This window comes from Pseudorca crassidens, chromosome 15, assembly GCF_039906515.1.
Source record: "Pseudorca crassidens isolate mPseCra1 chromosome 15, mPseCra1.hap1, whole genome shotgun sequence".
NCBI lineage: Eukaryota > Metazoa > Chordata > Mammalia > Artiodactyla > Delphinidae > Pseudorca > Pseudorca crassidens.
This window is the reverse complement of record NC_090310.1, coordinates 87,400,563-87,414,146: the sequence shown is the minus strand read 5'-3', so window position 1 is coordinate 87,414,146 and position 13,584 is coordinate 87,400,563. Positions and strand designations below refer to the sequence as shown.

Sequence of the window (13,584 nt, the reverse complement as noted above, 5' to 3'; positions counted from 1 at the left end):
CCCACCATCAGACGAGGGGACGAGCGAAGCGTGGCCTGTCCGTGCGGCGGAAAAGGAGGGACGCACTGACCCCGGCTACAATGTGGATGAACCTCGAAAACGCGGCGCTCAGCAAAAGCGGCCAGACCTGCAAAGGCCCTGGGGCGGGGGCTCACTGTGGCCAGCGAGCGGGGAAGCGGGCGCTGGAGGGTGGAGAGGGAGCAGGGGCCACGTGGACTCCACTCTGGGGAGATGGGCAGGCACAGGAGGGTTTGAGAAGGCAGCGACGACCGGATTGGCACGTGGACACGATCGCCTGGCTGCTGACTGAGGACAGACTGTAGGGCGGGGGCGGGGCTGGGAGAGCGCCTGGGCGGGCGCCATCCTGGTCTAAGCAGGAGGTGGCGGCAGCTCTGGCCCAGTGCCAGGGTGCGGGTGACATGTAAAAAAGGAAGAAACAGGGTACCTCGATGGGCCAGCCAGGTGAGTTTGCGGACAGACTCAGCGGGGAGGGGGTCCTGGCCACTGAAGGGTGTGGGGAAGCTGCATGCTGGGTCCTACACGTGTCGTCGACAGAGTGAACACGTAGGGACGCCCTTCGCTTCTGCCAGGAAGTACACATGCTCCCTTTCCTTGAGACGCACACTCAGCAGCTGGGCCTCCTTTCCACTGGCCACTCCAGGGTCCATGGACCATCTGAGATTCCCAAAGCCTGGACACAGATCCCCCCTCGTACTTGGGACAGTTTTGAGGGGCATCCAAGTGGCGAGAAGTCAGACGGACTCACAGTGGGAGACGGTTCCCGCTTCAATTCTGGGCCAGGAAAAGCTCAGTCTGGGGCCAGTGTTATGGGAGGTTAACCCTCCTTATGGAGACCGAGAGAGGAAGGGGCAGGGGAAGAAGGGAGGGAGGGGGGAGGCCTAGGGTTCAGATCTCGGAAAGGACACGCTGGCGGGCGGAATCTCACACACCCCGCCTCCCCGCAACCCCCGCCCCAGCCAGCAGCCCAGCACAGGCTGAGGGCAGGGAGCCGCCTGCGTTCAAATGCCAGCCTTCCCTTCCCTGCTGTGTGACTCTGGGCAAGCTTCTTCCCTCTCTGTGCCTCGTCTTATCCATAAACAGAGACTACACTGAAGCACCTGGATTCCTGAGCAGAAAGAGGAGAGGCGGCGGCTGAGGCAGGAGGAGACCCCTGGGCATGTGTCCAGGTTTGGGACAAGCAGTGCTGTCCCCGCTGGAGCAGGGCCCTCATGGCAGCGGTGGCGCCAACAGCTACCACTTCTCGAGCAGCTTCGACGCACCAGGCACGGAGCCCAGCCTCAGGCCTGGCCCGGCCCCCCGAGCCTGTGGCAGGAGGGAACCCCCACCAGAGGAGATAAGCCCACGTGGCGTCTCCCCTGCGCTGGGCTCTGCAGGAACTGGGCCGGTTCAGTGAGAGCAGAGAGAGTTAGGGAGGCCTCCCTGAGGAGGTGACGTCTGGTGAGAAGATGGAAAAGACCAGACGGCCGGAGAGGGGAGAGCTCAAGGCTGAAGGCTGCGTGGTCGGGGGCAGGCCACGGGGCGCCGGGGCCTCAGAGCGCTGGTCCTGCCCGCCACCCTCCCCCGCTCCCTCTGTTCGGGGCTGTCCTTTCCCGGGCTGGGCCCTCCCAGGCTGCCCACCCCAAGCCTAAGGGCTCGTGGCGCAGCGGGGAAAGTGGCCAGGAGGAGCGGCCAGCGGCTGTCTCACGATCATTGCAGCCCACGGTCCGCGGACGCACTAGTTAGTACAGACTTTCACTTGACCTGCCTGAGATCCAGCAACCACCTGCTCTGGGGGGAGGTGGGTGCACAGCTGGCGTGACTGGCCCAGCGGCCGCCCCAAAGGAGCGGCCAGGCCTCCGGGCGGGACTGAGCCGGGTGGAGGCCGGAGGACGCAGGGTGGAGCCAGGTGCCATCCGGCTGCTTCCGCCCACTCGGCGGGGCCGGTCCCTCCGGCGCCGGGCAGCCAGGTGCCGCGCGGGGGCGCAGGGCAAGGATGGGGAAGGAGGGTCACCGCTGGAGCCGGGAGGAAGGTCCACGCGATTCTGCAGCGACCAAGAGCCTGAGACAGTGGGTGGCTCTGGAGGTCCTGGGTCTGCGTTAAGTGAGGGACGAGGCCACCAGGCTCCCTGAAGTGAGGGTGCACTGCCTGGCACACCCACCGGGATGTTCCCCGGCCTGCGGTGTCTGCGGAGCAGGTGTTCAGGTTCGCTCCCGGGGAAGGAGGGGCCTCCAGCGGCCGAGCGAGTGCTACGGCTTCCGCTCCAGGGCGCGTCGTGTCGCAGCGACAGCCCCGGCCGCTTGGTGCCGGCCACACTCACGGGACCTGATGGCTCGCCCAGCCGGGCAGGAACCTCGCACGTCATGTCCACCCGCCCGGCCAGCTCCCCGTGATCTGCAGGCCCGGCTCTCGGGGACCTTGCTGCCTGTCAGCCCCTCCCTGCCAGGTGCCGCTGTGGCACTGAGGAGGAGGGATCGCCCACCGGGCCCAGAGTGGGGTGGCTGCCTCAGGCTCGGTTGCCAGACGAGGCAAAAAAAACCAGGGACCGTTCAGTTATATGTAACTTCACACAAACAACTGACAATTTTTGGTATGAATAAGTCCCATGCAATATTTGAGACACGCTTGCAGGAAACACGATCTGTGTTTGTCTGCAGCTCAGATCTAGCTGGGTGGCCTGTGTCTCACCTGGCAGGGTGGAGCCTCTCCTGGGGTGCCCCCTGGAAAGGGTTAAGAATCCAGGTTGCCGGGGGCCACGCCTCTCTTGAGACGCTGCAGCCCTGGGCAGTTGAGAGCCCCTGCAGCCCTGCCTGTCTCACCTGGAAAGAAATGCTACTACTGGAACTTCCCCCAGGGCGGTTTCAAGGACTAAGATGTGATAACGTGCACTGTACAGTGCCTAGCCCGCACTGACCTCCCGTGGGGTCCCTGGGGCACCCCGGTGTCTAGAACAGGCTCTGCCCACGGGCGGGAGCTCGGCACACGCTTACAAAAGAATGGAAAATGAGTAGCAGAAATGCCCACGAAACGTTGGCGGTATTCCTCCTCCCACTGCTCCTGGCTGTCTGTCCCTCCCTCCACACCTGCTGGTTTGTTCATAAATAAATGCGAACCGGAACGGCCTGCACCCCACCTGTTCAGGGAAGCAGGGGCGCGGCACCCAGAGCCGCCCTGCGTCTTCGGAACCGGCAGCTTCTCTGAGCTTTCTGAGGTGGGGCCTCTCCCTGCTCTGCAGACTTCCAGAAGGGTCCTCTGGGTGCTGCCCCTTTGTCCTCTAGACAGAGGCCCCAGAAATACCTCTTTCCTTCTCCAAGGCCCAACATCACAGCCAGGCTCCCAGCAGAGCCGTGCAGCCGAGCTGCTCTTTATCTCTAACGGAGGTCCGGGTGCTCCGGGCCCGTGGGCTGGGTACCGCCTGCTCCCCGCCTCTCTGTTTCCTGAACTTGAAGTCCACACTCATCAAGCAATGAACAGAAGCTCCTTAGAGGTGGCGGAGGCCCGTTGAGGCTGTGCCGGGCAGCGCGCGGGGATCTGCCTGCGTGGGAGGAGGACAGGCCCCTCTGCTGCCGGGCTGGGGCCTGAGGCCGCTGGGATCTTGGACTTCTGGTCCCCAGAACTGTCAGAGGCTAATTTCCTTTGTTAGGACAGCCCTGGGACACGCGTACAACTCCCTTCCCGGGACAGAACAGGGACATCCCTGATGCTCCAGGCCCAGCCCCCACCCTCTGTGGACGGTGCGCGATGCTCTTTCTTTATAACCCACTCCGCTGCCTGAATTCGTTTATCTCGTGGGGACTAATCCCTCTTGCCTGTTTCTCCCTCTGCAGAGTGAGCCCCCCGCGAGCGGGGACACCACTCGCCCTGTGTGCTGCTGTCGGCCCCGACCCTCGGCAGCCTCTAGCGCAAAGTCAGCGCTCAGTGATCGAGAGGAGGAACCTGCTCAGTGGGATCTGTGATCGCTCGGAACCAGTTAGACGTCTGGTGTGCAGCGTTCAGGAAAAGCGGGTCCTTAGTCCCAAAGAGAAGAAAATATGATTGATTCTATCAGCCTCCAAGGCTCAGAGCAAGGCCACCTCTTCTGAGAAGCCTCCCCTGATTTCTCCATAGTCAGCTCCATTCATCTCACAACACCACTTTGTGGACACAATCCACTGCCTACACACGTGATCCACTGCATATACACGTGATCTACCGCATATACACGTGATCTACCGCATATACACGCGATCCGCTGCAATACACACGATCCACCACAGGTACACGTGACCTACTGCATATGCACACACGACCCACTGCCTACACACGTGACCCGCTGCCTGCACACGCGATCCACTGCAGCACACGCACTTAGGTTCTGCTCCCCGCCCCTGGCCCTGGGGCAGCCACCATCTAACCAGCTCCACATCCCCTATGCCTCACACAGCACTCTGTCCCCACATCTGCTAAGTGAGGAAGGGGCAGGCGGGGCACTTGCCTGTGTTCAGGGGTCACCGTGCCCAAGTTCAGCCTTGACCCCGGACCTCAGACAGGAATTGCCTTGGAGCAATGCTTCCAATGCTGACCATGGAGAAGGACGTGTGCATGCGTGTGCGAGAGCACGTGTGAGTGTCTGCATTCATGCACAGGCCCCGGTCATACCTCACTGCTCTCCCGAAAGGTGTGAAGACACCCTGAGTGAGGCTAGAGGCTGGAGAAACACTGTGGTACAGTCTTCTGGGGGCAATGGGGATGCCCTCCCTCCCGGGGCAGGTCAGGGACCCTGGGTGGGGAGAGACAGGGGATGGTTCGCCTCCCTGACGGCCCACCCCATGCGGCGTCACTCTCCCCTCCGAGGGACCACCTCCCTAGCTGAGGGCAACAGGCTTCTAGAAGCTGGACGGAGCAGCTCCTCATTCCAAGGGCCAACTGCAGGGCCCTGTCCGGGCCGAGCAGGCGCCCATCACGGTCCCGGGGAGGGTCCTGGGGCCTTGCTGGATCCTCTGGGACGTGAGATGGAGGCCCCGGGTCCGCCCGAGGCCTGCTCTGAGCCCTGGGGTTCTGGCCCACCTGCCCCATCGCACAGCTCCACTGACACGGGTCCCAGAGACGTATTTACACTGTGCAGCTTAAGCCCCGCCGGGCACCGTCCCTGCCAAGCCTCGCCCAGGCGGGACCACGTGGCCCAGTGCCTGGAGACACCCTGCTGTGCCTAGTGGGAAAGGTCCCCCCGCCCCAGCAGCGGCGGCAGCACCAGCGCCCCCCGCCCCCCCACGGCGGCCTCCTCACCTCTCGGTCCAGGCCGGCCGCCACCGTCACGATGTCCCCTGTCTCGCTGTTGATGGTGAACATGTTCTGGGAGGGGCTCTGCGGGGTCTGGGTCACGATCCGGTAGCGCACCATCCCATTGGCCGTGGTGCCGTCGTCAGCGTCGCTGGCTGTGACGGTCATCACGTAGGTGCCTGGAACAGAGACGGCAGCGCACGTGGGACTCACCAACCACACCCACTGTGGGCCCGCGCCCGCACCCTGGCAGACGTCAGCCGGGACCATGTCTCCCCGGAGGCTGGACATGGTGTGAGTCCTTCCCCTCCCACGGGCTGAGGGCCTGCCAGGCCCTGGGAAGTGCCCCGTCCCTCCCAGCCCCACACACTCCTGCAGAACCACCGGCGGGTTTCTTGCCGAGCTCAAGTCTGCTCTGAGGTCATCAGCAGGCAGAGAGATGGAGGCCCTGGAGGAGGGGGAGCCGCCTGGGGACAGCGGAGCCAGCGATTCTGGCTCAGAGCCCAGCACTCTCCCTCCTGAGCCACACGGCCCAAGGCGCTGGCCGGCAGCGTTTGCCGAGGATCCAGATCCCACGTGGAGGACTGCACGGCCGCGACTCGGCACGCGGTAAAAAACAGGGCTGGGTGTACAGAAGGGGCACAACAGGCACTTGAGGAAGCTAAGTGAGAAGAGCCCCCTCGGGGGTGGGGGGAGCTGTGCACACGGGGCACAGGGGCAGATGGAGTAGTAAATCCAGGGTGCGCGAGGACACGTGGCCACCTGCACCTCCGAGCCCGGGGCAGTGAGCCGCCCACGCCATTTCCCATCCACACGCCAGGGCTGAGGTCCGCAGGGGACGCTCCGGCAAGGTCCCCTGACTCCTGAGAGCGGCACGTGGGGCTCCTACTGGCATCCCCCTTTCCCCACGGCGGTAGGCCCTGGCTGGACAGCACACCCCTCCCCTGGCCACAGTGATCGGGTCCACGGTGGGCATCTTACTCTGTCAGGGCCTGTGATCAAGGTGGAGGTGCTCGCAGGGTTACTGGGAAACCAGCGTACTGTCCCTGCTGCTGGCCTCGGCTGGGTCAGCGTGTGAGGTTGGGGCTGTGGTCACTTTGTGCCACAAGGAAGGAGAGTGAAGGACAGGGCCATCTCGGAGGAAACAAAACCAAGAGGGGCTCTGGTGAGCACCGCCTACCGGGCAGCCCCTGGGTCAAGCGGCACCTGAAGCTGTTGCCTCCATGCTTAAAACAATTAGGGCTTCTTTTACAAAGCGGTTTTAGGCTCACAGCACATCGAGGAGACGGTACCTTACAGACTCTGTACCTGAACCAATAGATTCCCCTTCCTGCCTCACGTCATTTCAGTTTGAGCTTTCGTCGCCTGCAACCCAGAGCTCTGACTGGCACGGGCGCCCGGCCCTGTGAGCGCCCCTGGAGCCAGGCATGGGGCCCTAGTCCTGAGCTGCGTGTCCTTCGCTCAGCTCTATGTTCCCAGGGCCCACGGGGGGAAGGAGTGTGGGCACCATCCTCTTGGGGGCGCTGGCTTAAGCTGAGACTGAACTGGGCTTGGGGCTTGGCTGTGCAGCCGGGCCTCCAGGCCTGCTGGGATCCAAGGTGGTGACGGGTGGGTGTTTTAGTCATCAAACATGCACTGGGCAACCTGCTCTGGACCGGCATGGTGCTAGGAACTGGGCAGACAGTGGTGGAGACCCTTGCGTGGTCCGGGCAGGGAGCCTTTTCCAAATCCTCCCAGTGTTCTGGCTGCGCGGATGTGTGCGCAGAACAGGTCCTCCTGCCTTCCCGCGTCCAGCCCCGCCGCAAGCAGCGAGGGCCTGACTGCGAACTGGCTTTAACTTTCAGCTTTTACTGAATAAAAGCTTCTCAAAGCAAATGCATTCGATACAACAGAAAGGAGAGCAAACAGGGACAGGAAAGTGGAAATCTGTCTACAGGGCACAGGTTTTCTATTCTCATCCACCAATCAGAGAGGAATGGGCCCAGGACCAGACTTTTCACACTGAAAGGACGGGAAGTCCCAGCCTGGGTGGGGCGGGACGCTGCAGGAAGCGAGGGCCCAGGAGCTCCAGGCCCGCAGCGCCTCCCTCCCCCGACTTGTTCAATCCACAGATTTACATAGTTTTTATCAAAATGTAATTCATGCATCAGAAAATTCACCCTTTTAAAGTGCACAAGTCAGTGCAATTGTCAACAGGGCGTATCTAACTCCAGAACTTCTGTCACCCCCAAAGAAACCTGTATCCGTTAAGAGTCGCTCCCAGGGCTTCCCTGGCGGTCCAGTGAGTGAAATTCCACACTCCCAGTGCAGGGGGCCTGGGTTCGATCCCAGGTCGGGGAACTAGATCCTGCATGCCTGCCGCAACTAAGAGTCCGCATGCTGCAACTAAGAAGTCTGCATACCACATGCTGCAACGAGGGTCCTGCGTGCCGCAACTAAGACCCGGCACAGCATGCACGCATGAATGAATGAATGAATGAATGAGCTGCTCCCTCCTCCTCCCCAGCCCCCAGCAATGCTCATCTACCTTCTGTCTCCAGATTGGCGTTTTCTGAACACAGCTCATAAACGGGGTCATATACTATACGGCCTTTGTGTCTGGCGTCTTTCGAGGAGCCTAACGTTTTCAAGGTTCACTCCTTTTTATGGCTGAATGACATTCCAGTGTGCGGGGCTACTCAGCCCACAATTACTGAGTGAGCACTTGCTGTGTGCAGACACCAGGCTCTGTGCTCAGGACGTAGGAAGAGAACAAGCAGATGAGGTCCCACCCCGAACATGCCAGTGAGGACAGAGAGAACAAACAGGGAGACACAGATCATCGCCAGCTGCAATAAGTCCTTGGAAGGGGGAAGAACGCTAGCATGAATGAATATGTAGAATAATGAGGTACGTGGGGTGCTACGGAGGAAGCAGGGATGACCTGAGAGATGGGGGTGGTGGGGTAGGGAGGGGACGGGGGGTACTCTGGGCAGGAGGCCAAGGCCCTGGGGCAGAGAAGAGCTCCAAACGCTTGAGGAACCGGGGAAAGGGGGCATGTGATGGGGCTGGAGGTGGGCTGGGCCCATGGCGAGGATTCTGGACTTTATTCTAAGACCACAGGGCAGTATTTTCATCAGGAGAGCAGGTCAAATTTATGTTTTGAAGACACGCAGAGAACACAGACTGCATGCAGCCAGGAGTGCGGGGGGCGAGGGTTGGTAGTGGGAATGCTAACTCATTCACCGGATTTCATGGAGAACTGGTTGCAGTCAGACCAAGATGTTGCAAACCCACTAGGACATTTATTCATTCATTCAACACGTCTTTATTAAGTGTCTTCTAGGGGAAAAAATATGGAACTTCAGTGTTTTGAGAACCTCAGGAAAAACATTCATCAAACACACCCACCTAACTTCACGCAATGGCTATTCTCAAACAGTGTGCAAACCCAATTTATTTTATTTTATTTTATGTATTTTTGGCTGCATTGGGTCTTCGTTGCTGTGTGTGGGCTTTCTCTAGTTGCAGCGAGGGGGGCTACTCTTTGTTGCAGTGCATGGGCTTTTCATTGCAGTGGCTTCTCTTGTTATGGAACATGGGCTCTAGGCATGCGGGCTTCAGTAGTTGTGGCATGTGGTCTCAGTAGTTGTGGTTTGCGGGCTCTAGAGCACAGGCTCAGTAGTTGTGGCGCACAGGCTTAGTTGCTCCACGGCCATGTGGGATCTTCCCAGACCAGGGCTTGAACCCGTGTCCCCTGCATTGGCAGGCGGATTCTTAACCACTGTGCCACCAGGCAAGCCCTGTAAACCCAATTTTAATGAATTTAATTATCAGTAGAATTTCCCCAGAGGCATTAAGTATTTAAAAGAAATCCAGGAGGTTCTGTTTTTAGCAAATGGTGGACAATGTTATTTTAAACCCATCTTCCTCCTGAGGAAAACTAGAAAAACCGGACCCAACGTGAAATAAAAACACCTCATTAAGGGCACTAGAGAGATACAATGACACAGACTCAGGGAGGGTGGGACAGGCCGGAAGGGAGAACCCGAGACTGGGGGCCATCTTTCCTCTCAAGACATTTGCTGATTCCAGGGACTTCCTTGGCGGTACAGTGGTTAAGACTCCGTGCCCCCAATGGGGCCTGGGTTTGATCCCTGGCTGGGGAACTAAGATCCCACACGCCACAACTAAAGATCCTGCACGCGGCCACGAAGATCCCACGTGCCGCAACTACGACCTGGCACGGCCAAATAAATAAATAAACATTAAAAAAAAAAGACATTTGCTGATTCCAAATCGGCTTCTGACAGCTGAAGAGCTACATGGAGCTTTCAACAGACTGATGGGAATGGGGGTAAAAACACTGCGCTTAGGGCCTGCCATATGAGGGTGGAGCCTGGAAAATGCTCGAGTCTTTGGGTTGGACCCGGAAGGGCAGCGCGCTGGGAGTGAGGGCGAACAGGAAAGGAACCGTCCTAGCCGACGGGGGCACAGCTCTATTAAGGTGACTTAGGCTCTGATATCTAAGGTTACCAGACTCCCTGTCAGGAGCGAAAGCACATCTTTCATAGACAAAGGTAACATCTTACCCTCAAGTCACCTCTACAACTTCATACACAAGGCACAGTACGTCACGAACCAGGCACACAAGAAGACAAAACCTGACTGAAAACAGAGACAAAGAACTGACCAGGACCAGACCAGGGAGATTCCAATAACAGAGTCATCAGATGCAGATTAAAAGCAATCAGCCAGAGAAGCTGAAGCGCACCCCCAGATATTCACATGGGACACCCCGTTCTAGGCCCCCACTACCAGCCCCCACCAAGGCACACCTGAGCCCCCTTCTCTACCATGAAGCTCCCTGGTCCTCTGCCCGCCTTCGAGTCTCTGCCTGTGATGGTGGCTGGTGACCCCCCTGCTCTGAACACACAGCCTCTGCTGGTTCCCACTGGCTGGTCTTCATTTATTTCCACGTTACTGTTGGAAACACTGGGTGAGGGACTCTCTCTGTCCTTTGCTGCACAAGCACGTGTGGGTCAACAATGGTCTCAAATAAAAAAAAAAGTCCCTGACCTGCGAAGCTCACATCCAGTGGTGCAGATAAGCAAGGAGCATGATCAACTAGTACGTGACACCGAACGCTTGACAACTGGGTGTTGGCTAAACAAATCGTGGTACATTCCCACGACGGAACTGTTTAAAGCCAGAATATTTCGTGACGCTTGAAATGTTCACGATATACAGCAAAACGGAAAACAATCCAGTTTCTAAACTGTGTTCTTTAATATAACATGTTCGTGCAGGGAGATAAGACCAGAGGGATCTTTGACGAACGTGCTCATGGCAATCTCTGCGTGGCAGGCAAGATGGGAGACTGTGATGTTTTTCTTTGTGATGTCCTCTGTCTCTCTCAAGTTTCCTCCAAAGATTATCACTTGATTAACAGAAGGTAAAATGTTACTTAAAAAAAGAAATAAGGCAACTGATGGGACTTTTTCTTCAGCCTTAATCACAATTTGGTTTCTTTCAAGAAAGATTCTGGAAACTTGAATGGTCCATGGCCACCACTCCGTGGTCAGGTGACCCATGCATGCCCAAGTGCTCTGAGCCCAAAGGCCAACGGGCAGGGTTGCCATGGAAACAAACCCAGATGAAATATAAATGTGCAAGGCCCTGGAACTGAGCAAGGGCCCCGTGATTCTCACTTCCTTCCTAGAAGAAGAGAGTGGGGCGGAGGCAGAAGGAACTCCTTTTTGAGGCCTGGAGAGCTGCCTGGGGGAGGTGGCCTCCACTCACCGTCTGGGCACTCGGCGACGCCTGCTGATCTGGGGGCCAGGCTCTGCCCTGGTGGCACCCTGCTTCTGCCCCCTTGCCCATGTCCTGTGCCTCAGTCTCCCCCTTACACTTGAGGGTGCCCCTTCCCGAACCCTCCAGCAAGTGTTCAGTGGCCACACCACGTCTCGGGGTGTGAGCAGGGCCAGCCTCCGCGTGTCTGGGAAAGCGTGACCCTGGCATCAAGGTCCCCCTGATCCTCTCGCCTTCTCCAGTGGGGGCGGGTCTGGTCCACAGGCAGCCGTGAGCGCCCAGCAGCCGCAACGCCATGGCACACCTGGGCTGCCCACAGGAGGGAGGGAGCGACTCAGCCGCGTCACCCAGCTAAGCGCTCTGCCAGGAACCACTCACTGCAGCAGCATCGGTAGTAACTGGAGAGTTAGGTCTCGCCCCCATCACCTGGGCTGTGAGAACGAGGAGAAAATCATCCTTCTAGGGCTTTCTCTGGAGGCCTCGTTGGGCCTCTCCCCCTAGTAGAGAGGCCTGCATTTTTCTTAACGAAACTGAACATCACTCTGTATTTTCCTCTGAGAGGGCATGCTGTCCGCTGCCCGAGACGCCGGACATCTCTTCATAAATCGCGCCAGCAGGAAAAGGGGGAGAAGGCAAACTCTTGGTTCTTCTGAGGAACTCGTGTACAAACGCTGCCATGCGCCTTAAAGGATTAATTTCACAAACCTTAAATTGCAGTTTAATTTGAAAACGAATTCAGCTCCATAATTGGCTTTCCGCTCAAATCACTGAGGCTAAAGATTTAAATTCTCAACACGCAGATGACTTTCAAGTATCTGGCGCCATCTGTGCATCAGTCCGTGGCGTTAATCTCGGGGGACTCCGCCAGCACAGAGATACAAGAAATAAATAACCGGGGCCCGCTAATAATCTATTTAAGCAGAAACTGCATTACACAGATGAAGGTTTCTTTGACTTCATTTGCAGCACGTAGATTTCTCTATTTAATATTTTAAAGCACATTAATTTCAAAATTTATAATATAGGCCCTCACACAGTTACAAGGGGTTAGGGAAAGCACAAATTCCAACTAGAGCCCTTTTGTTAAAAAATAGTCAACACACTTGAAAGGCTTGAGAGATGCCAGGAGACTGGTCAGGCTGCCTCTGGGCAGGAGGTGACACCGTGAATCCCATTTCCAGCTGGAGAAGCCTGTCGGAAAGGGCGTGGACCCATGGCTGCTGCAGAGGGAAGGGGGCTCCAGTTATGAGGACGTAGCCCCGATGATCTTGAGCATGTAGCCCACAGGCCTCCTGGAGCCTGAGGATTGTAATGTGAACGCCTGTGACCCCACCCTGTTACTTCACCATTAACCAATCAGAGGATTTTGCACGAGCTGATCACGTACCCGGGGACCGCCAACTCCCTTACCTGGCCTTTCAAAACGCTCTGCTGAAACCCTCTGGGGAGTGCGGGGTTTCTGAGCACAAGCCACCCGTTCTCCTTGTTTGGAGCTGTTTCAGGAAACACCTGCACTCTCCTTCACCACAACCTCGTGTCAGTAGGTTGTACCGTGTGGGCGAGCGGACCCGAGTTTGGTTTGGTAACACCTGTCACTGGCTGTGTCCTTACTTACCTGTTCTGCGCCTTCGTTCCCTCATCTCCAAAGTGCCTGTGTCACAGGACTGTCAGGTTGCAGTAGGTTACCCCATCGGGAGGCCTGAGGACAGGACCCAGCATCTGGAGGCCCTTGGTCAGTGCTGTGTTTCTGCGATGGCTGCATAATCAAAGCTTCAGCGGAAGGTGCGCCCCTTGCAGGGGGAGCCTGAGGCCTCCTGCAGAGACGTGGGGCCTCCCCACTGCCCCGAGTCAGGTTCAGGAGCTCAGGAAGAGCAGAGGGACAAGGCAGTCGGGGCTCACAAGCTTCAGGTCAGGGAGCCCAGTTGTTTTTATTTATTTTTTATTATTTTTTAAATTATTTATTTGGCTGCTTGGGTCTTCGTTACTGTGCACGGGCTTTCTCTAGTTGTGGCGAGCGGGAGCTACTCTTTGTTGTGGTGTATGGGCTTCTCATCGCGGTGGCTTCTCTTGTTGCGGAGCACAGGCTCTAGGCACGTCGGCTTCTGCAGTTGTGGCTTGTGGGCTCTAGAGCTCAGACTCAGTAGTTGGGGCGGACGGGCTTAGCTGCTCCACGGCATGTGGGATCTTCCCGGACCAGGGCTTGAACCTGTGTTCCCTGCATTGGCAGGTGGATTCTTAACCACTGCACCACCAGGGAAGGCCCCCCAGCTGCTGTTTTTAATCTGTTGTTTCCTCTTCTCAAAGGAGCAGAACACAGCCTTTTATTTTATTCATTTATTTTTAACATCTTTATTGGAGTATAATTGCTTTACAATGGTGTATTAGTTTCTGCTGTATAACAAAGTGAATCAGCTATATGTATACATATATCCCCATTCCCCTCCCTCTTGCATCTCCCTCCCACCCTCCCTATCCCACCCCTCTAGGTGGTCACAAAGCACCGAGCTGATCTCCCTGTGCTATGCGGCTGCTTCCCA

The 13,584-nt window shown here is 57.6% G+C and overlaps 1 protein-coding gene across 2 annotated transcripts in view; it reads right to left on the bottom strand.

Moving 5' to 3' along the window:
* Nucleotides 1-13,584, bottom strand: part of CDH4 (cadherin 4) — a 549,827-nt gene that overhangs the window by 45,602 nt on the left and 490,641 nt on the right. For both annotated transcript variants that reach the window (XM_067708632.1, XM_067708633.1), the window contains one exon: nt 5,264-5,436. In XM_067708632.1, coding sequence (XP_067564733.1) covers nt 5,264-5,436 — 173 coding nt within the window. The remainder of the gene's footprint in view (nt 1-5,263; nt 5,437-13,584) is intronic.